Consider the following 20,806-nt stretch of genomic DNA (forward strand, 5'->3'; position numbering starts at 1 on the left):
CAAAATCTTTACTTAAAGGGGAAGACCACCCATTTTCAATATTGAACTATGTCATTAATATACCTTAGAGGAGTTGTGTGGAAATAAAAAAAAAAGTTTCCCCTCTTCTGTGAACTGGAGGATTGATTTTAAGGTTTGTATTGTAAAGTATAATGTGTGATGTCATCAAGTTGTGATTTGCAATACAAACCCCAAAATCAATCCTCCAGTTCTAGTAAATCTACTGTCCACCACTGATCATGTGTTGTGTGTCCTTTTTATGTATGTGTTTATCCGTTTATCTGTTAAGGAAATAATGCAATTACTCAATCAAGTAAATTTTATTGTTTTTTTATTGTTTTTTTTTTCTAATTAACAGCAGGTCAAGACTGATACAACACCATTCACCCAACAACTCTCCCACGAGCAGCAAAAACTCTCCTCGTGTTAATATCAGCGTAATATCTCCATGTCCAGCAGGGGGTGCACTTGTACGCCTCACGCTACAGAAACAGGAGATGGTCTCCCATGCCCTGCGGGTCACATGGCTCAGAAAAGCTTACTTAATGATTTACTTACTACTTATTACATGTGCTAACGCAATGTATAAACACACCATTTAAAACATAAAGAATACGGTAATAATGCAATATCAATACTGCAGTGGAAGGCCTTTTGTCACAAACTCTGTAAAGGGATTTTTCACTTAGGAAAAAATCATCTCTTTATCGTCTACACTGGCTTTTGTGAGCACCACAGACAGTTTTTAAGTTGATCAATTCAGTACTTAGATATTTCATTTTGTATTTTTTCATCAAGTCCGTAACGCGGTGCGCACGCGAAACATGCACGATCCGTGCACCATCGTGCACGATGGACAAGCTGCGACAACATTAAAAAGTAAGAACATTTTAAGCGTTAGCTAGTTAGCTTATAGCTTTGGAACACTTTGACGTATCAGCATGCATCTTTTGTCATCTAGTCCTTACCACAGCATGCACGCACATCGTGCACGATCCGGGCACCATCAACAACGTTAAGAGGTGAGAATATTTTTGGGGCAGGGATCCCTCAAAGTCGAAGTTTAAAGAAAGCAGTCAATGAGTTAAAGGTGTATTCAGTGATAATGAAAGTGGCCGGGGGTCATCTTGTCTTACAGCGTGGAAATGTTAAGTTTTTTTTATAGATTTTCTTCACCATTATAATGTTCTCATTTTGATCATTTAATCAGACCCAATCCCTGAATATCGGTAGGCCTACTAAACATCATGACATAACTACGGCCATACTCTACCCTGATTGGTCGAGGACTGGCTGGCCACCTCTGAAAACCGAATATAGCTATGCTCACAACACAGGCCATGGTGAAAGTCCTTATATGGTCAGCAATGGAAAATGTACAAAATATATTTTTATTCGAATGAAATAAAATCACTGAATATACCTTTAAAAACTGTCCGGGGATTTCCCAAAAGCCTAAAATGATCCAAAGTATCCCTAAACATCCCTTTAACAGCAGGACTAAAACTAAATGGTGTGTTGATCAAAAGACTAAGACTAAGACTAAATGAGAATTTGTTGTCAAAATTAACACTGTTATTGACTAACGTCAAGTTATTATGTCATTTCTGCATGAAGGTGAACTTGAACCTGTCCCACAACATGCTTGGTTATCACTGATCACTCAGTGGAGGTCTGGTTCTGATCATGAGTGTAATCATAAACAGCATCATCATACATGGGTGTTTTTGACTCATCATAGTCGTAATCATAATCACGGTGATCTTCATCAATCCAGGCCAGGTATCTGTGGACATCAGCGTAGACACCAGGGCTGTCGCTGTTAGTACAGGGAGGCCCGAAGCTCACCAAACCAGCCAGGTAGTGAACTCCATCCTGTTCACACATCAGAGGACCGCCTGAATCACCCTGAAGAGACAGACAAGTAATACAGTCATTACAAAGACTTAAATATAACAAGAGTAGTTCCGGGGCGGTGGAGTGAATGATCCTGTCTTTCCCTAATAGGACTGATCAAGTCTGGTGACCACCGGAGAGACGGGTGACAGCCGTAATGTAGACGGCACCCGGGAGCAGGTTAGCGCCCCCAGCCTGTGTCTTCCGTGAGGAAGAAGCCCAACAAACCCACGGTTAGGCCTTTAGGAGGGGCGGGCCATTCAAGCCGCAAGCGGAGCCTGCAGCACCACCGCTGGGCGAGGTGGAGCCTGCAGTACCATTGCGGCTCAAGAATCCACCACTCCTGAGTGAAATGTTTGGGTCTGGAATCTGGTGCAACGCACAGGTACCTGGACCCAGGGACGTGCTGGCCATTGGGAAAAGCGGGACAACTCCCGAACGGCCGGCTCATTCCCGGCCGGTCCAGGCCGGCCATTAGGAGAAAAATAAAAATAAAATGTCGGCCTTCGTTCCATTTTGTAATTTTTTTCGCAAAACAAAGCCCTGCTTCATCATACAGGCCGTCGCACAAAAGTTGTGAAAACAGCAGATCTACAAGCACACAATGCCTCGCGGTGCGAGGCGTTGCGTGCCTGTAGATCGGCTGTTTTCACTAGTTTAAATCATTTTTAAAATGATAAATACAAAACAAACGGTTTTGGACATATACAAGGTTTCCACCCGACAACAACGAAATATAACTCATGTAATTGGCCCACTGGCTTGTCACTTGTCATGATCTGAAATGGCAAATCTTTGAGTAGCAGCAGCGCTATAGCACGCAATGAGGGCCTCTCCAACTCTTTTTCCCGGGCTGAATCAGGGGCCCAGCACGTCCCTGCCTGGACCTGGTGAGACGTAGGAGGAGTCAATCCACAGAGCCTGGTCCTTCCATGCACCAGATTTCCTCTCCCAGTCTCGGCAGAGTAGTTCCGGAGTTGTGGAGTGAATGGTCCTGTCTTTCCCTAATGGGACTGATCGTGGGGAGCTACTCGGACGTAAGTCAGGACTTGATCAACCCCGGCTGGATCACCCAAGTGAGGATGTGTCCCAGGTGCATCCATGCAATGTTTTCTTTTTCGTAATAGGATAAAAAAGACTTTGCGGTCCCAGGCTAAACTGAAGGGGATCTCGGAGAAGCAGTGGGCCCCAGAGGCGAGGTGCGCAGGCCCACCGGTGTGTGGACACGCTGGATTGGGAGGAAAGGTCTCCCTGATCGGAGCCAGAGTGGTTCATTGTTGTTGGACCTCTCTGCCAGTAATGGAATGACCATAACAAACACCATGTTCAAGCATTAGGATGCTCATAAGTGTACTTGGTACCAGAGCACCCTAGGCCAAATGGATTTTGTAGTTTACTGTATATCAGTTGATCTGAGGCCGTATGTTCTGGACCAGTGGCGTGCAGAGAGAATTGGAGGGGCAGGTGCTCAAGTCTGAGTGGGGCACCTTTTGCCGACGCCCAGAGGGCGCCAGCGAAATCTTTTGGCACATAAATAGCCATATTTAGACGAATATTGCATTTTAAAATAACACTAGGAATACAGGATTATACTCAGGGGTGCACATACATTTTGTGGGCAAGCACCTGAAGGCTACAATGCAAGCGTTTCAGTGCTGATGTGGAATAGTTAGGCCTGGGCGATATGGCTTTTTTGGAGCGGTGAAAGCGCTCCCAATAGACAGGTATGTCCGTGGCTGGCTGGCTGGCTGGCTGGCTGGCTGGCTATGTGGCTGGCTGGCTGGGTATGTCTGTAGCCTGGCAATACCTTGAGTGGCCACACAAGTTAAAGGAGGGGCGCTGTTGTGCAGGCACAACACACACACACACACACACACACACACACACACACACACACACACACACACACACACACACACACACAGATTCACCGCTCCACTTCGAACCGAGGTTTGATTTTTTAATATCGGTTTGATATGAAAAATAATATCGCGGTATTCGATATTATCGTCTATTAAACATATATATATATATTAGGGGTGCAACGATACACAAAATTCACAGTTCGGTTCGATTCGATATTTTGGTGTCACGGTTTGATAACTTTTTCGATACAAAAAATAAACAGAAATGTCCTTGATTTATAAATGTATTTTTTATAACTGTATTTTTTTGTTTTAACTTTAACAATACGGTACCCAAACTCTAGGGTAGTGATTCTCTAAGTGGGCTCTGCGGACCCCTAGGGGTCCTTGAGGGGGTTCCAGGGGAATCTGGATGTGGAGTTGTATTGTATTGTTCGGTACAGGGTCATTCGGTTCGATATTTCTCGGTTCGATTCGATTTTCGATATTCGGTTCAATATGTTGCACCCCTAATATATATATATATATAATGTATATATATATTTTTTTTAAGTGTAGTTCTTTTTTACGCCACTAGAGGGGGCAGTGGTCACACTGCAAAAAACACAGGAGACGAGCCCCAAATGGACTTGTAAGGGTCGGCAAGGTTTCCATTGTGCATATACTTCGCTGCGCTTGGTATCGCGCACCAGAAATAGTCGATCTACAAGCTCACCACTTAGGTCAGCTATAATTAAGCAAGATCTTCTTTCTTCTACAGCCTGCAGGTGCGCGGGCGGCAGGCTGTATTGATGTCTAGCCACCGAAAATAGCCAATCTACAGGCTCACAAGGCGTCGCTTCGCGCCGCGTTGCGAGCTTGTAGATCATTCTGTGTGCGTGCACTGCACGGCACTGCAGGTGCACGGGCAATTATTTCAACATAATGAGAAAGAAGTAGTCGCCAGCACTCAAGGAATATCCTTTTTACATGATTTTATTTACCTCAATGCATGGACAGTATACGGACGCGTTTCGGCCCTTCGGCCTTCCTCAGCGTTGCATCAACGCAACGCTGAGGAAGGCCGAAGGGCCGAAACGAAAAAGCCTTCATCTAACGTGGAGTGTTGCGGGCTGTCTGCTTTATTGCAGATACCTTTCTCTACTAATTATTTCAACATAAAATGTTGCATTCCAGTATACCGGTAGTACAGGTGAGTAAGAAAGAGGCAATTCTCTTGCATGTTGCCTTCTATTAGGGCACAGAGATTGGAGAGGGGGCTTTTGTGTTTATTTTCTTCACCATAGCAAAAGTAGCAAAAGGGCACTTTTTCTCTGAAGGCCAAAAGGGCAGGTGCTCAAGCACCCTTTGATGTCTATGTCTGCACGCGCCTGTTCTGGACACTCGGGTGAAGAGAGGGGCTGAACTGTCAACTGATCACCATCTGGTGGTGAGTTGGTTCAGATGGCAGGGGAAAACCTCTGGACAGACCCGGCAAACCCAAGCGGGTAGTGCGGGTGAACTGGGAACGTCTGGAGGAGACCTGCTCTGTCCAGAAGGAATTTTAATCTCACCTCCGGCGGGACTTCTCTAGCATCCCTGTGGAGGTTGGGGACATTGAACAGGAATGGACAATGTTCAAAGCCTCTGTTGCTGCAGCTGCAGCTGTGAGCTGTGGTCAGAAGGTCTTAGGTGCCTCAAGGGGCGGTAACCCTCGAACACCCTGGTGGACAGAGGTGGTCAGGGAAGCCGTCCAACTGAAGAAGGGTATGTTATCCCACACGCACACACACAGCACACGCGCACACACACACACACACACACACACACACACACACACACACACACACACACACACACACACACACACACACACACACACACACACACACACACACACACACACACACGCGCACGCACACACACTCACTCTGCAGGCATCAACTCCTCCCGCCATGAATCCTGCACAGATCATGGTCTGGTCCAGCAGTGAGTAGGCAGCATCACACCTCTCCCTAGAGATCAGCGGAGCTCTGCCTCTCAACAGCCTGTTGGACAGCTTGTCACTCCCTGAGTTTCAACAACACAGAGAGAGAGAGAGAGAGAGAGAGAGAGAGAGAGAGAGAGAGAGAGAGAGAGAGAGAGAGAGAGAACTTAACAGTGAAACAGTGACTTGTGATATTTTCTCTCTCGCTGTTTTTTTCTTCTTTTTTTCTGAAAGGTCAATATTTTTGGATAGAATTAATATTTGTACAATGCATATTATTGGAATTCCCGGTCGCCTTCTCGAGGCCCTGTGGTTGGGAACCTCTGCGTTACATGATTTGACTGATTTTTTTACATATTGCCATCGCTAATAGCCGACACTCTGTTTAAGCAGAGCCTGCAGTTCGGTTTGTGTGCGTCAGCTGGCTCTCCATTTCCGTCTGCTAAAGAAATCTAAAGTATGCACTTATTGAGCCTGAAATTGTCTCTCTACTGCTTCCGTAAACAATAAACACATGACCGTGTGCACAACACACATGTCATGTGACACGGTTTTGCTGACGAACCGTCAAGATTTGATGAAACCTCATTAAACCGTAACACAGAGACACAGAGGCCCAACCTTATGTTGAGACTGGTCTGACTCCATAGTCTGCTAGGTGGTCTTAAACCTCTTTACTCTACAGTGAAACTCTAGTGAGATTAAACCCACATAGCAGAGGGGTCTGGGCCAAACGTGGCTGCAATCCGGCATGTCTGGCCTACCTCTGGCTTCGGCAAGTGGTATGTGAACCAGATGTGGGCCAGGTCTGGCAATGACGGCACTGTTTATGTTATGGCACGCCACATGTGGGCCGATTGTGGATTGGTTTATTTGGCCCAGATTCGCCATATAGTTAACTGGCCCATATGTGTTTTGGTTCATTTGGCCCAGATTAGCCATATAGTTAACTGGCCCATGTTTGTTTTGGTTCATTTGGCCCAGATTAGCCATATAGTTAACTGGCCCATGTGTGTTTTGGTTCATTTGGCCCAGATTATTCATATAGTTAACTGGCCCATGTGTGTGTTTTGGTTTATTTGGCCCAGATTAGCCATATAGTTAACTGGCCCATGTGTGTTTTGGGTTTATTTGGCCCAGATTAGCTTTATATTAACTGGCCCATATATGTTTTTGGTTAATTTGGCCCATATTAGCCTTATGTTTAACTGGTCCACATATGCTTTGGGTTTATTTGGCCCATATTATCCATATATTAACTGACCCACATATATTTTGGTTAATCAAAAGACAAGTTGACTTGCAAAAAGTCATTAATGCCCTATATTATTCGTTTTTCCTGTCATTCTCAGTGTACGGCCTTGCTTTTTCCTCATGTGATTTAAATTATGCTAATAATATGTATGTGTCATAATTCCTAGTTTGGGTAGTTTTAGTTAATCATGTTTTGGTAGGGGGGCCTAATCAACCCTAAATACAGGCCTGTCTACACACCATTACATCACTATATCACCACAAGATTGTAGATTGGCTATTTTGGAAGCTATTAAATGGTCTGTTCTGGCCTGGGTCAAGTATGTTTGATACTATTTGTACTTTTACAAGGCGGCAGTGGCTTAGGGGTAGAGAAACCGGCATTAGAACTCAGAGGATTCCCGGAGAGTTCAAACTCAGGCTCCCCCAGAGTTAGTGTTGAACAGTAATTGAGACTCTGAACCCCTGTTACTCCTGGTGAGCAGATTGGTGCCTTGCATGGTTTTCCATGGCTCCCTTTGTCCTGTTTATTCAGGTAAATCACGTTTTTGAACATGAAAACTGTTCTCTTTCAGCTCTGTGTAGTGTAAAAGCACTGCTTGTTTTGTGATTGTACTAGTTTTGACCAGAAATGTTGTGATTTTGTTTAAGACTAGTGTGTGAAGTGAATCTGGATGTAAACAGCAGATTCATGGCAGCCATTACTGCTGCTCACAACGTGGTTGTTTTTGTTTCACCTACAGTATTTTGTGCTCCCTGCAGTGTGTAAAAGCTCCTTTTATAGTGTTTAAAAGCTCCTGTAGCCTTTGCAGTTGGAAATGTTTATTTTCGTTTTTAGTCATTTAGTTCTCTCCATATTAATGCCTTGATGCCTTGCAATATCTTTGCACTATATGCATTGTAGTCATGCCAATACAGTATTTACGTTTTGGTTCCATATTTCATGATTAATGCCATTTGATGGTCATGTATAAATAAGTTCATGTTGGTATATGATTAAAAAGTTAAAAAGAATACATAAAAACATTACTGGTAAAAAGCCACAGATTAAATACAGTTCATGAACACTGATAAAACAAACAACATATGGGAATATGATGAATATGAAGAAATGTTTATTGTGATTTTGATGACTGTGAAAGAAATGAGAAGAATGGGTTTACTGTAATTTTGTGAACATGTGAGAATTGTGAATACAGTGATTGACTGATGCTCTTTAAAAAAACAAAGGAAGAAAGGTAAAGTGATTTCATTATAATTGTGAATAAATGAGATGAACAAGGAAGGAGAAACGAACTATTGCTCAACATAAGTAATATTGAAACTGTCTCTGTCTCCCTTTGTCCTGTTTATTCAGGTGAACGCTGCAGAGCAGTTTTACAAATCTTATCTGTATCTAGCCACACCCCTGGGGCGTGTAACACACACACACACACACACACACACACACACACACACACACACACACACACACACACACACACACAAACACACACACACACACACACACACACACACACACACACACACAGAGAGAGAGAGAGCATGGTAATGACATTCTAACACCTCATTGGTCTACTCTCAGAGTAGACCAATGAGGTGTTAGAATGTCATTACCATGTGAATACAGGCAGCCCCTACTGTCCTGTCTAACCAATCACTGTGCTTCCCACCATTTTTTGAATTCTAAACTGGTATTCAACTGTTTCATTTGGAGCAGGGAGTTAGAGTAGACACATCTACTATTGTGGCTCTTGCTATTTACTTTACCACACGGATGGAACTTAAATTCAATATGGTAAGTGGCCTCTTTATCTACTCTATATTCTAAAATCTTCTCAAACTAGCCTAGGAGCAATTTTAACTTTTGGTTTGTTGTTTCTGTGAACTTAACTGAGGACATTATACTGTACATGTTTGTTACCTATAATCTAGAGCCTATTGTATTTTCTGATATCACATATTAACTAATTATTTCAAACCATGGATTTAGGCAGGCCAAGACTGTTATATATTCCATGTTTTAGATCAGGGGTCTTCAACAGGGGGTCCGGGACCCCTATAGGGTCAGAGTTACTCCAAGTCTTTGTGTGATAGAATTTTTTTTCTCATTTGTTTTATATAAACCATCTGAACCCTAGCATCCATATTCCAAGAACTTTAGCCAAATAGCAGATCTACAAGCTCACAACGCCTCGTGCTGCAAGGCATTGTGAGCTTGTAGATCGGCTATTTTCGGCAAAGAGGATTGTTTTGTGTAGAGGGGAAAAAGAGCAGACTAAGTACAAATAATGTGTGCTCATTGCTCAACATAAGTAATATGTGTGATTTTGTTGGGATATTGAGCTTGGCTAACTAGTGGAAGGGACAGATTTGATTAAGATACCACTGTTTGCAGTTAAATGTTTATTCTACATCTCAACATTCAAAACAAGTTTGCCAACAGTAGTTGAAACCTGAGTGCTGTAACTTAAAGCTCAGAGAACAAAGACCACCACATTTTCTATTTGTTAATGAGAGGGGGGAGGTGGAGCCAGTGTAAGTGTGTTTAAAGATAGAATGCCTACTTTACATTTATATCTTGTGGCTTTTCTTTTCTTTGACTTTTACCATAAATTCAGGAATTGCCATGTTGGAGATATCGCTTCACTGGATGACTACCAGACAACCTTTTTGGACATCAGGGTTCATTGAGTACGAGGACCTGCACCTTTATGATGTTGTATAGGTAAATTTGAATTGCTCAGTGTAACTTTTCCAATCTTTCTTACTTTAAATGTTGTAATATAGTAGAACATTTAATGGATAACAGTAGAAGGCCAAACACAGCATATATGTATAGCTATGGACACAGGACACAATAAATCTTCAAAATATTTTAACTGATGTATGTCACTCAGGTTTCATAATGCTATCATCATAACAGTTTGCTTCTTGTCATTTATTTCAGGGCGACTAAAGAACAATGCTGCCCCACATGGATGCAGAAAGACGTGGAGTTAGAGGTCAGACAGCTTCCTCAACTGGATGATCTGGAGAAGCGCTAGCACTGTGGTCGCTGGAAGTGGCGTCTCAAGTCCCAGCGCCCCTTTGCCACACAGGCCCAGGAACTGTTCCCTACAACACCAGCCGGCACCACCATCTTCCTGGGCGAAGGCAAGATGGACAGACCAGTGGAAGGCAGCAGAACCATCCAGGATCCCACTGATCTTCCTGGCCAGCACCTCCCCCGTAAGGAGTGGACAACCTCAATTGACGTTTCAGTGCAGCAATGCACAGGTGGGTCTCAAAGACAGTGCCCAATGCGAATGTGAGGATCCATCTCAGACTGTGGAGCATGTGATGACCAGCTGCCCTATATATGGGCCACCGAATGGTGATCTTTGCTTAACTCATTCTGTGCCAATCACGTGTATACACGTGATTCAAAAAAAAAAAAAAAAAAAAAAAAAAAAAAGATTTTTGAAAAAAAAAATTTGAAATTTTTTTTTTGGACCCCATCAAAACTAGTGAACATGATTTCAATCGCGATTTTGCATGTTTAACCCCCATACAACCCCCATACAACTCAGGTAGCAGACCTCCAAGCTCACAACAGTGTAAAACATAATGGCTATTATCTCAAGAATGCCTGAACGGATTTCCAATCGGATTTTTTTGTTTGAAAGCTGTGAACAAACTGCACAAACCCACAACAATGCAATCCAGGATTGCATTGGATTTTTTAGAGCTCATTCTTCTCTGTTTTTTTCCCATGCATGAGGTGTGCAAGGTTTAATCATGGCTAAGTTGACGAAAATAAGGCTTTTAAAATGCTTGGTAGCCAATAGCTAACTTCAAGCTAACTTCATCCTCTTCCTGTACATGCACAAAGGAAAGTGTTTAGGCAAGTCATGGCTGCAGGGTTTCTGCATATACCAGCATATCTCTATGGGATTGTCTGTGGCACACTTGGCCCCCTCTAGTGGTGAAAGGGTGGCATTAAATGAGTTAATTGACCTATAGAAATGACACACTGGATTGGCTTGCTGCAACAGAGCTGAATGTCTAAGCACATACAACAGAATGCACCATCCCAGTAGACAAACTGACTCTTTCTCTGGTGGCCGTCTGCGTCTATCAAACCCTCTTTTGTGCTTTTTGTTTATTTTATTTTTTTGCTGTTTGTATTTATTGGGGTGCCTTTTCCCCCTCTTTGGTTGGTAATTGGTTTGTTTTTTGTAATTTGCTGTGTTTTTATAATGTGCTGTTTTAAAATTTGCTGTGTTAATTTATTTATTTTTGCAATTTATGTTTTTAATGGAGTGCCGCTATACTATACTCCCAGCACTGGTATTGCGTAGCCCATCAACTCTGTTCTATTTTTATCGAAATGTCACTGCAAATATATTCAGTTTTATTGATCATGTAAGTGAGATTTGTAAATAAACCTTTTGTACTTTTGCTAAATAACTGTTTCTGCCTTTTATTAATTACTACCTTAACAAAAGTGTGTGGAGTTATGATGTGTATTCAGGTGGTTCATCAATGGTATTAGATTATCCAAACTATTTCGGAGGTGCAATGGTGTGGCTGGATATGGCATAATTAAGGTATAAAGCCCATATCTGGCTTGCCAGAGCTGGCCCAGAACTGGGTCAGAACAGTGTCCACAGCTCTGGCAAGTCATACTGGGGCCATTTCTGGGCCGTCATTCCTTGTGGTATGTGAGCCGACTGTAAGTAGATTATGTGGGCCATAACTGGTCCAGACCAGTTTTGCCGGAACTGGGCCACTGCTGGGCCGGGCCTGGGTCAAATGGTGCATCCACAACTGACCCGGAGCCGGCCAGCTCCGGCAAGCCATGATGGGGCCATCTCTGGGCCGTCATTCCTTGCGGTATGTGAGCCGACTTCAAGTAGATTATGTGGGCCATAACTGGCCCAGAACATTTCTTCTGGAACTGGGCCACCTCTGAGCCAGAACTGGGCCAGATCTATTTTTCCGGAACTGGGCCACTTCTGGGTCGGGCCTGGGTCAGAATGGTGCGTCCACAGCTGGCCCGGAGCCGGCCCATGAGTTGGCCAGCTCCGGCCATGATGGGGCCATCTCTGGGCCGTCATTCCTTGCGGTATGTGGGCCAACTGTAAGTGGTTTATGTGGGCCATAACTGGCCCAGACCTATTTTGCTATGTGGGAAACCCCCCCGGTTTCCAAATTCACTGTGGCTCTAACTGTCTATGGTAGATACTGTAGATACATACCTAATCCAGTACCTGGCTTAGAGTCCTGCTCGCAATTTGGTGTTAGGGGAGTTTCTCACCTGAACTGAGTCAGTGGGTCCCTAGACATGAAAAATCACCGAGGTGCTCGTTCGCCATAGTGCCACGAATGGCGCAATGGCCAAATCAAATATGGCTGCCATCGGCTATGATGAAAATCCAACTTTTCTGTTTCTGGGTGTATATGCACATATAATACCTCTATTTGGACTAATTGGGGTGTGGGGAATTCATTTCTGATATTGCTTTGACCATTATGGGTGATTTGGACCTCGAAAAGGTCATGGTCAAGGTCATTTTGCTATTCCAAAGACCGTGGCCATAACTTGGCCATTGTTAGGAGTAAAAACAGGTGCAATAGGTCTAAATCAACTAATGCTGACATGTATAATTCATTTCTGACATTGTTTTGACCATTAAGGATCATCTTGTCTTTGAAATATCAATGTCAATGCCATTTTTCAAAAACGATTTTGTTCATTACTTTTATAGTATTTTTTCATAAGTTTGTTTTGCTTATAACAAAATACATACTAGTGAGAAATACAACAAGTAAACATCCCCATTTAACTTTAAGGGGGGGGGGGGTAAATGGGTGTTTAAATGAGCAAATAAGACCATTTACGAATACAAGTGACAAATAAAATCACACAACACAATCACACACAAAATAAAATAAAAAATTCCCTCAAAGTGCACCATAATGTGATTGTAAGTTAATATGATGTGTTTTTACAGGATGGATTTGTCATTGTTCCATGGCAAAATATGATGCACAGAACTCCATCAGCAAGGCAGCCAAATCGTTGAGTGTTACGCTTCAGACATGGAAGGAGTGTACTTAAGTCAAAGTGCTCCTTCCATCCATCAGAGCTTGACATTGCCTTTTTGAGGCACTTGTCCTTTGGACAAGTATATTTCCCTTGTCCGGGCACAAAAGTCACTTGTCCGGATAAAAATGTCATACATTGAAATAGAATGAATAACAAAAGGACTGCTAATGACCCCCCTTGCTCCCTCCACTCCATAGTATGGGCAGTCCATAGTCTGCATACAGCACAAAGCTGCTAGGAGCGCCACAGAAAAAGTGAAACCAAGAGCCACACTTGTCCTCATTTTTAATGCACGGACAACAGAACATGCCCTGTATGTTCCATTGGTTCTAGTCTTTCCTCAGGTTCCTTGGCTGTTGCAAGCAGGTGGCAAGAAATGCACAGGAAAGGTGCCTTGTTGGTCTCAGCAGGTGTACTTCTCTGCTACCAATGTTGTGTCTTGTTCTGTCAAGGTCTTTGCCTCTCCAAAGTTTGTTAGATATTGTACTCGGTCAGATGGTCTTAGCTATTGGTGCTCCAAGATGAGAGACTGTTTGATGCAGTGGAAGCATGTGCCGATTCTCACCAGTGCCATACTGCTGCCAGATCTCCTTCATCCCCAGCTTGGAAATATGGGGTGTAGTATAGCAGTTATGCGAAGGTAGATAGATACATATCAGTGTAAATGTCTATGGTAGATAGATACATATCAGGCATAAGGTGCTTGATTGTATAATATCCACGTGATTCCACGACTATTAGGAGTTCGGATCCCTGTTTAATTTATTATCGTCAACTGGGTCCGGTTTGGTTTAGATTACCTCAGGCTTATCTTATCATCATAACAGTAGCCTAAACACTAAACAGTGAAGAGCGAACCAAGACAGACAGACAGACAGCACTAGTGGAGTTCCCCTTTCAGCTGTGAAAAGCTGGATATGTGCTTCGCCGTATGACGGTGCCTATCGAGCATAGCAGACATGCAAGCTCACAAAGCTGCACGTTCCAACATGTTGTGAGCTTGTAGCTCTGATATTTTCAATATGCAACACCATCGTATGACAAATACAACTGCACACAGCAGCGGAGGCAGAGCTGTTGTGACAGTGTCAGTTCATGATACAATTTTAAATGATTATGATTGGTTTTAAAGGTTGTTCTACTTTATCCAAATAATAACATTAATAATAGGCCATCAACTATGGAGTGAAAAAGTTTTCAAGTTTTATTTTTCAATTCTTAATGTACATTTTATTTTCTAAGTTTATGTTTTGTCTGTAACACTGATTATGTTTTTTGGTATGCGGTCAGGCTTGGGCCTGGCTCAGGGGCACCGGGTATTTCCCGGTGAATCTGTGCGCAAAGGTGGGGGCCGATGGGCAAGGAGGGTTGCGAGCTTATGAGAAACAACTAAAATAAGACCGCAAAACCTGGCGAAAACAGTTGCGTGCATTAGCGGAAGATGACGATATAGGAAATCATTAAATGGAAAATATTAAATGAACTTCTGAAAAGCCTACACGGCTTTAAAAACATGGCAAAAACAGTTGCGTGCATTAGCGCAAGATTAGATGAGGATAAAGGAAATCATTAAATGGAGAACATTAAATTAACTTCTGAAAAGGCTTCTAAGCCTTACCTGACTTTCGCCAGATGGTGGCAGCATTGCGTTGCATTGATTTACCATCTGGGCTCGGTCCGCCAGAGTTGATAACACTCTGTTGACTATGTCCCAAAAATGGCGATTCAGGTCACCCCATGATTATTTTAAGCTTGCACTTTCAGGGGTACAATTCCCTGGAGAGAGAGGCCTTCTGTTAAAGTGTTGTGCGAGTGATTCTAAATGTTGCATAGATATACATTCGCAGTAACATAGGAAGGTGCCTTGCAGGTCTCACCAGACTAACCTTGTGTAAACAAGGTTAATAGGCCTTGTGTCAATAGGAGCCATCAGAGGCAATGAGACGAGTAAATAAGCCAACAGAGTGTTCAACTTTGCACCGTATATTTGGAGCGGTAACCATGATAAAAGGCCCGACCTGGTGTACGATGCAGGGCTGTGCACGGTGACTAAAGGCCTAAATAAAATAAAAACAGAATGCAACAATTGATAAAAGATATAAAAAAATCGATCAAAAGAAAAAATAGGATTTATCCTTAAAGATTGTGCCTGCACCTTTTGCAATGAGTAATGGGTGAAGTGAAAGAAAGTGATGGACTGACAGGTTAAGATTTCTTATATATGATTTACAAATGAGAAGTAGTCAAGACCTTTATGTTATCACTGTTCATGTAAATAGAATAGACATCAGGAATGACAGAATTGAAAAATGGCGTAAGCTTGTAGATCGGCTATTTTAAAAAGACTCAGCTAAAAAATGGCATGAGCTTGGAGATCGGCTATTTTCAAAAGGAAATATAAAGTGCTGAAAAGCTATCTTTCAAACTGTCATCTCTGAGTTTACTAAAGATGTTGAATGCAGGAGACATACTGTACATGCTGTGCTCTGGTCTTGTCAACCTATTTTCCACTCATAACTGTATTGATTGACCTTTTGTGGGTTGTTGACACAGAAAACTAAACGTATGTAACCGTTTTTATGGCTGAGGCGCCTGAGTGGAAACTCGGCTGTCAGCAATAAAAAAGGGTACTAAGCGAAGGGGCCCTGACCACAATCTCAGAACGACAGGCGAGGGGCCCCAGCGACAATATGGAATATTGTCAGCAATAATATCTAGGCGATGGGGCGCCGGCGATAATGTACACGACAACGTACGCTTTTACGCCTCTTCATTTCCGTAGTCAAGTAGGCGCTCGCCTCCTCACGTCCGTAGGTAAATAGGCCACGAGATAGCAATGGTTGCAAAAATTGCAGACAGACTTTGTGGTGAGACGCTTTTGGCGGGCCGCGCCATAAGAGACAAACATCCATATCTAGCTTTAGTGGCCTTCGACATATGGAGCAAATATATATCTAGCTTTAAATTGAGTATATGACTATTGATGGGTTTTTCCACCTTGCTTGACAAACATATTAGCGGGCTATCACTATGGAAGAACAAACATAAATGTACAACTTTTATGTGACTGTTAAAATGAGTCTTGGTTGTTCAAATATTGATATGTTTCCCGCGAAGATGATCTTGTGGGCGGGTGACCCAGTTAAGCTCTCGGGCAGGGGGTATAAAGGGGTGTCGTTGCCAGCTTCTAGTGAGTCTTCTCTAGGGCTGCTTACTTGAAGCATTAAGTCCCTTATTCTCTGACCTTCACTCTATGAGGCTGGACCACCCGTTTGTTCCTTTCGGCTGAGACTCTTAGCTTCTTTTTTACTTAGATTCTTTTTACACTTAGTATTTTTCTGAGATGCATAGGATAGAAAAGGCTCATAGCCACTATTATAATCTGCTTTGCTCAATGTTCTAATATTATGATAAATGTTTAGCATAGTTACTGCAATGTAACTTTTATAACTTTAATGTTTTAAACCTTGTAATCCATTTTTGATTTTTAACTTTTACATTTATAACTTTATAAAATAAAAAGCGTGTAAAAGCCTTTTTTACCAAACCTTCCTCTCCAGTCCTTTTCTTTCTTTTCTCTGAACTGACAACTATATCAAGATCTAAGGGGTTCCCTAACAGCATCGCGTTCGGCCCCTGAGAGGTAAGCAAGGCTCCCACACTACGGCTGTACATTTACTGATACACACACATCTCATATAGGTGGATATTTGCAATTGATGTTTTAGAAGTATGTCATGATCATTGATGTTATTAATGCAGTGGGAATTGTGCTTTGGTTTATTTCGTTGTACCTGTTGCTGAAAAGGATGAGAGTCGTATATATTATCACTGCATATGGTGGACGGAACTGAATACGCAATCTCTGGACTCTGGCTTTAGGGTTGCATTCTGAGGGTGTTAACATATTACCTAAGATAATTTAGCTAAGGTTTACAGTAATTTTCCTACAGACATTAAGGGGTAACACTTTCACTGCCACGGGCATGATATGACGTCACGTTTTTAAATCCCTTCATCGCCACCGGCGTGATATCACGCTGAAATGTTTTTTTTTTAATTTAAGGGTGACAGTCACCATATTTAAAGGATAACAATCAAATTTAGGGTCATTTATATATTATTGCCATCTGTCCAAGGAGATGTGTCCTGAGTTCCTTCCGCCATTCAGTCTATCTGTGTAGGGTACTCAGTTGTTTTGGATCGACAGAAACTTTACATCTTTGCATATATCTAGATTGAGAGAGTAGGACAGGTTAAAGGTCGATAGACTTTGAGGAGCCCTCTCAACCTCTACCTTATCCTCAATAACAATCCTCTCACGTTATTTCCTTCTAGTTCCCTTTCATGAGTTATGGGACTAAGCTAGTTGGAGAGAGGAGTTATCGAGGGGTCTATCGGTGGTAACCAGGTTAGGTCTGAGCTTCAGTTGCTTTCCCTGGATGGCCATCCAGGGCACTGGCCGGACTAGCTACGACCTGAAATTACCATAGGGAAACGATTTGCTGTCTCTTCTTTCCCTACCACAAGCGGCTGCAGTTTCATAGCATACACTTCTGTGTTGACGCTTGTTTTAAAAGGTCCCGGAGGAGGGCCTCCTGTCTTGCAGTTTACACACCTCTTTCAGGGGTCGTGACCTCAGGGGTCGCGACCTTCTGTCAAGGTTTACATGGCGCCCAACGTGGGGCTGGTAGAGGCTAGCTTGGTCTGATGTTATAAAGAGTAGGATCTGCTTAGCCTTCTCCAGTTAAACTACAAAAACCCACTAAACTGAGAGAAAGTGTCTTTGCTCAAACCAGCGAAATCAAGCTGAGGTAGACGTTGAAAATTGCCAGGACAGGGCTGCACCCTGCATTGATGTGTCACATCGCCCGCGGAGAACCGACGGGGCCATTTTTGGAGCTCTCACGCTTGCAGCCCTCTCTTGGTCGACCCAACCAAACCGGTACCTGCAGACTGAGGCTATAATTGGACTCCCATAAAAACTTTGTAGCTCCTCTCAGTGGAGAGGATAGCGCCTTAGTAAAAAGGGAAGAAAAGCGGTCTGTTTTAAAAAGGGGTAAAAGCCTTCTAAAGGTATCAAAGCTTGGTTGGTTGGGCCGATAAGCTCACAGGCAAAGCTAAAGGAACTTGTTTTGTTTGTGTGTAGTGAAGATTAAACGTACTACCACCCTAGGTTGTCAGGTACCTAGGTTGTTGGAATAGGAAAAGTGATAGCCTCACCCTTCTTGTTCTAAAAACAGCGGCCCAAAAAATAGGTCGCTGGCCCGGAGACGTAGTACGACCCTGTGAATGATGTTCCACGGGTCTCTCCCGTCCCCCCACCAGCTGTATCCGATAGAGTAGCCTGGAACTAGGTGAAGGTCCAGTTAGAATTGATCCCTCCGACGCGACGAGACCGAGGAACCGGGATCGAAAAAAGGCACTCACCTGTTTCCTCTCGGGGTCGCTCCGAGGGGAACATTTATAAATTTGCAGAAGCCCACCCACCCATAGGTACAGCGGTGGGGTTCCTTTTGCTGTTTTTGCAAAGCCCATTAACAAAGTGGGTATCCTTTGCTATTCATTGAGTTTATATTATTGCAAACCCCACCAACAGAGTAGGGTGTCTTTGCTGTTTACTATTGAAACTACTGTTCATGATTGAATTGCTGCTTATTATTGAATCGCTGTGTTTGGTTGAATTGTCATTCATTATCGAACCTGTCGTTTATTGTTGAATCGCTGTGTTTTGTTGAATTGTCGCGAAGTCCACCCACCCAAAGGAACAGGGTGGGATTCCTTCGCCGATTCTACCGTGTAATCGCAAGGCCGGCAGTAGTCCTCATATGTGCGGGGTATCAGACTACTGGTTGTAAATCCACCATACTGTTGATAGGGAAAGTCTGTATGCGTGGCGAACTGTTGTAAACCCACCATACTGTTGATAGGGAAAGTTTGTATGCGGATAGACCAGTACTACTGATTGTAAAGCCGCCATATGGCTGTTGGCTTTGTTGGATAAATATATAAAAAAAAAAAAAAAAAAAAATAGAAAATAAAATAAATAAATAAATAAATAAAAACAAAAGATAAATAAAATATATACTGCTGCCCAACAAACGGCAGAGCCCGAGTAGTTTGAACCTAAAACAGAGGACAGTTTTAGGTACCATAGGAAGTATCCCTGTGAATATACTAGCCAATAACAAAATAAATCAAATTAGAATAAAAATAAATAAATAGACAGATATATATACAGTAAGAAACGTATATACCAGAGAATAACTGAAAACTAAAAATAAGAAGTTATCATAAATAATGGCCGACGGCAACGCAGAGAATACTACTGATGCGAATCGAATCAATTTTGGAGAGATGGAGAAGATCAGCCCTTAGGGAGGGGATTGGGCACCCCGAACCTAGGGGCTAACAGGCGGCGGCGGAATCGCAAGGTTCCGAGGGCACGATAAATACTTTCTATAGTGCTGGGGAGTGACTGAAGGCCCCCGTGTCTAGTGAAGGGTGAGTTCACACCCTGCCGTGGTACCGTCTAGTCGGCGTGGTTGTCTCAAGGGAGGGCAACTACGTGGTACGTGGACGACAGTCCACACCTAGCAGAGTGGTAGACGACCTGTCACCTCTGTGAACAGGCGAGGCCGGTGAAAACGGTCAAAGTTTCGATTCCCATAGCCAAGTGGGGTCGGGATCAGACCGTCGGCTTCCTCCCTGGGTGATGGTTATCACTACGGGGTCAGGGGTCGCTATCGACTGGGTCACCGGCCGGTCGGGTCACAAATGGCAGTAAGTCCATGCAGTACCTGATAAGGACTGATGGCCGCCGTGCTCGGCTCAATGTACAGTCAGGCCACAGTAAGCCAAAAGCGAATGCGTCAGTAGGCGAGCTGTGCTCCTGTGATCGGTGGGCTTTGAAAAGAAGACACCGGGAAGCAGGAGGCTAGAGATCTCTACCCAGGGTAACCTGAGTGCAGGCCTCTTATGGAAAGGGGTCTAGCCCAGGGCTGCACCCTGAGAGGGGAGGCCCAAAAGACTCAAGTGGCTAACCTGATGAGATGGGAAATTGATATTCAAATGAGATTATTATTATTATTGTTATTACTAACAACATTATTACTATTATACAGAGGTTGGCGAAGTAAACTTACTATGATTGTCCACAAGGCGCTGGCCGCCCTTGGACTTAGAAATCCACCTAAAGGAGGAATGATTTCCGAGACTCATAAACAACAAATAGAAAGCTTCCCAGAACCCGAAAGAATTGAAGACCTGGAACGATTCGTGGCAATATGCGAGCCTTTGAAAACCCATGTTCCACTGTTTAGTGAATTTGCATTTCCTCTAAAGGCGGGGGCCTGGGATAGGAGGAGAGAACCCACTAGTCCTCGGCTAAAAGAAGAAGACAAGAACAATTTTAGAATAATGAAAGATCATGTACTGACTAAAGCTCAATATTTGGAAGAACGAGTTATGAAGCTCCCCTTAGAAGCCCATTTAGAAGTAGGAGAAAAAGGCGGAGGAATAGAGGCACGCAATTTGAACTCAAAACATCCCTGTATGTTCCTATCAAGGCATTGGTCAACAAAAGAGGCTAGATATACAAGGGGAGAAAAATACCTGTCCCTAGCATTAAGATGGCATTCTAAACTTAGAAGAGCGGCCGGAGATAAGAGTGTGATATTCTACTCCCCAGACATTTGCATGATAGAAGCCACCAAACAGACCATGGCAGAT

General features: G+C 43.2%; 1 protein-coding gene across 4 annotated transcripts in view; it reads right to left on the bottom strand.

The window, feature by feature from the left end:
• Nucleotides 1–363: 363 nt before the first annotated feature.
• The window catches only part of LOC308291239 (scavenger receptor cysteine-rich type 1 protein M130-like), an 87,940-nt gene continuing 67,497 nt past the window's right edge, over nt 364–20,806 (bottom strand). For all 4 annotated transcript variants that reach the window (XM_080733210.1, XM_080733212.1, XM_080733211.1 and 1 more), the window contains 2 exons: nt 5,671–5,810; nt 364–1,908 (listed from right to left, as the gene is read on the bottom strand). In XM_080733210.1, coding sequence (XP_080589336.1) covers nt 1,660–1,908; nt 5,671–5,810 — 389 coding nt within the window. In that variant the 3' untranslated portion in view covers nt 364–1,659. The remainder of the gene's footprint in view (nt 1,909–5,670; nt 5,811–20,806) is intronic.

This window comes from Nannobrachium achirus (genome assembly GCF_963921795.1).
Source record: "Nannobrachium achirus genome assembly, chromosome: 9".
Classification (NCBI taxonomy): domain Eukaryota; kingdom Metazoa; phylum Chordata; class Actinopteri; order Myctophiformes; family Myctophidae; genus Nannobrachium; species Nannobrachium achirus.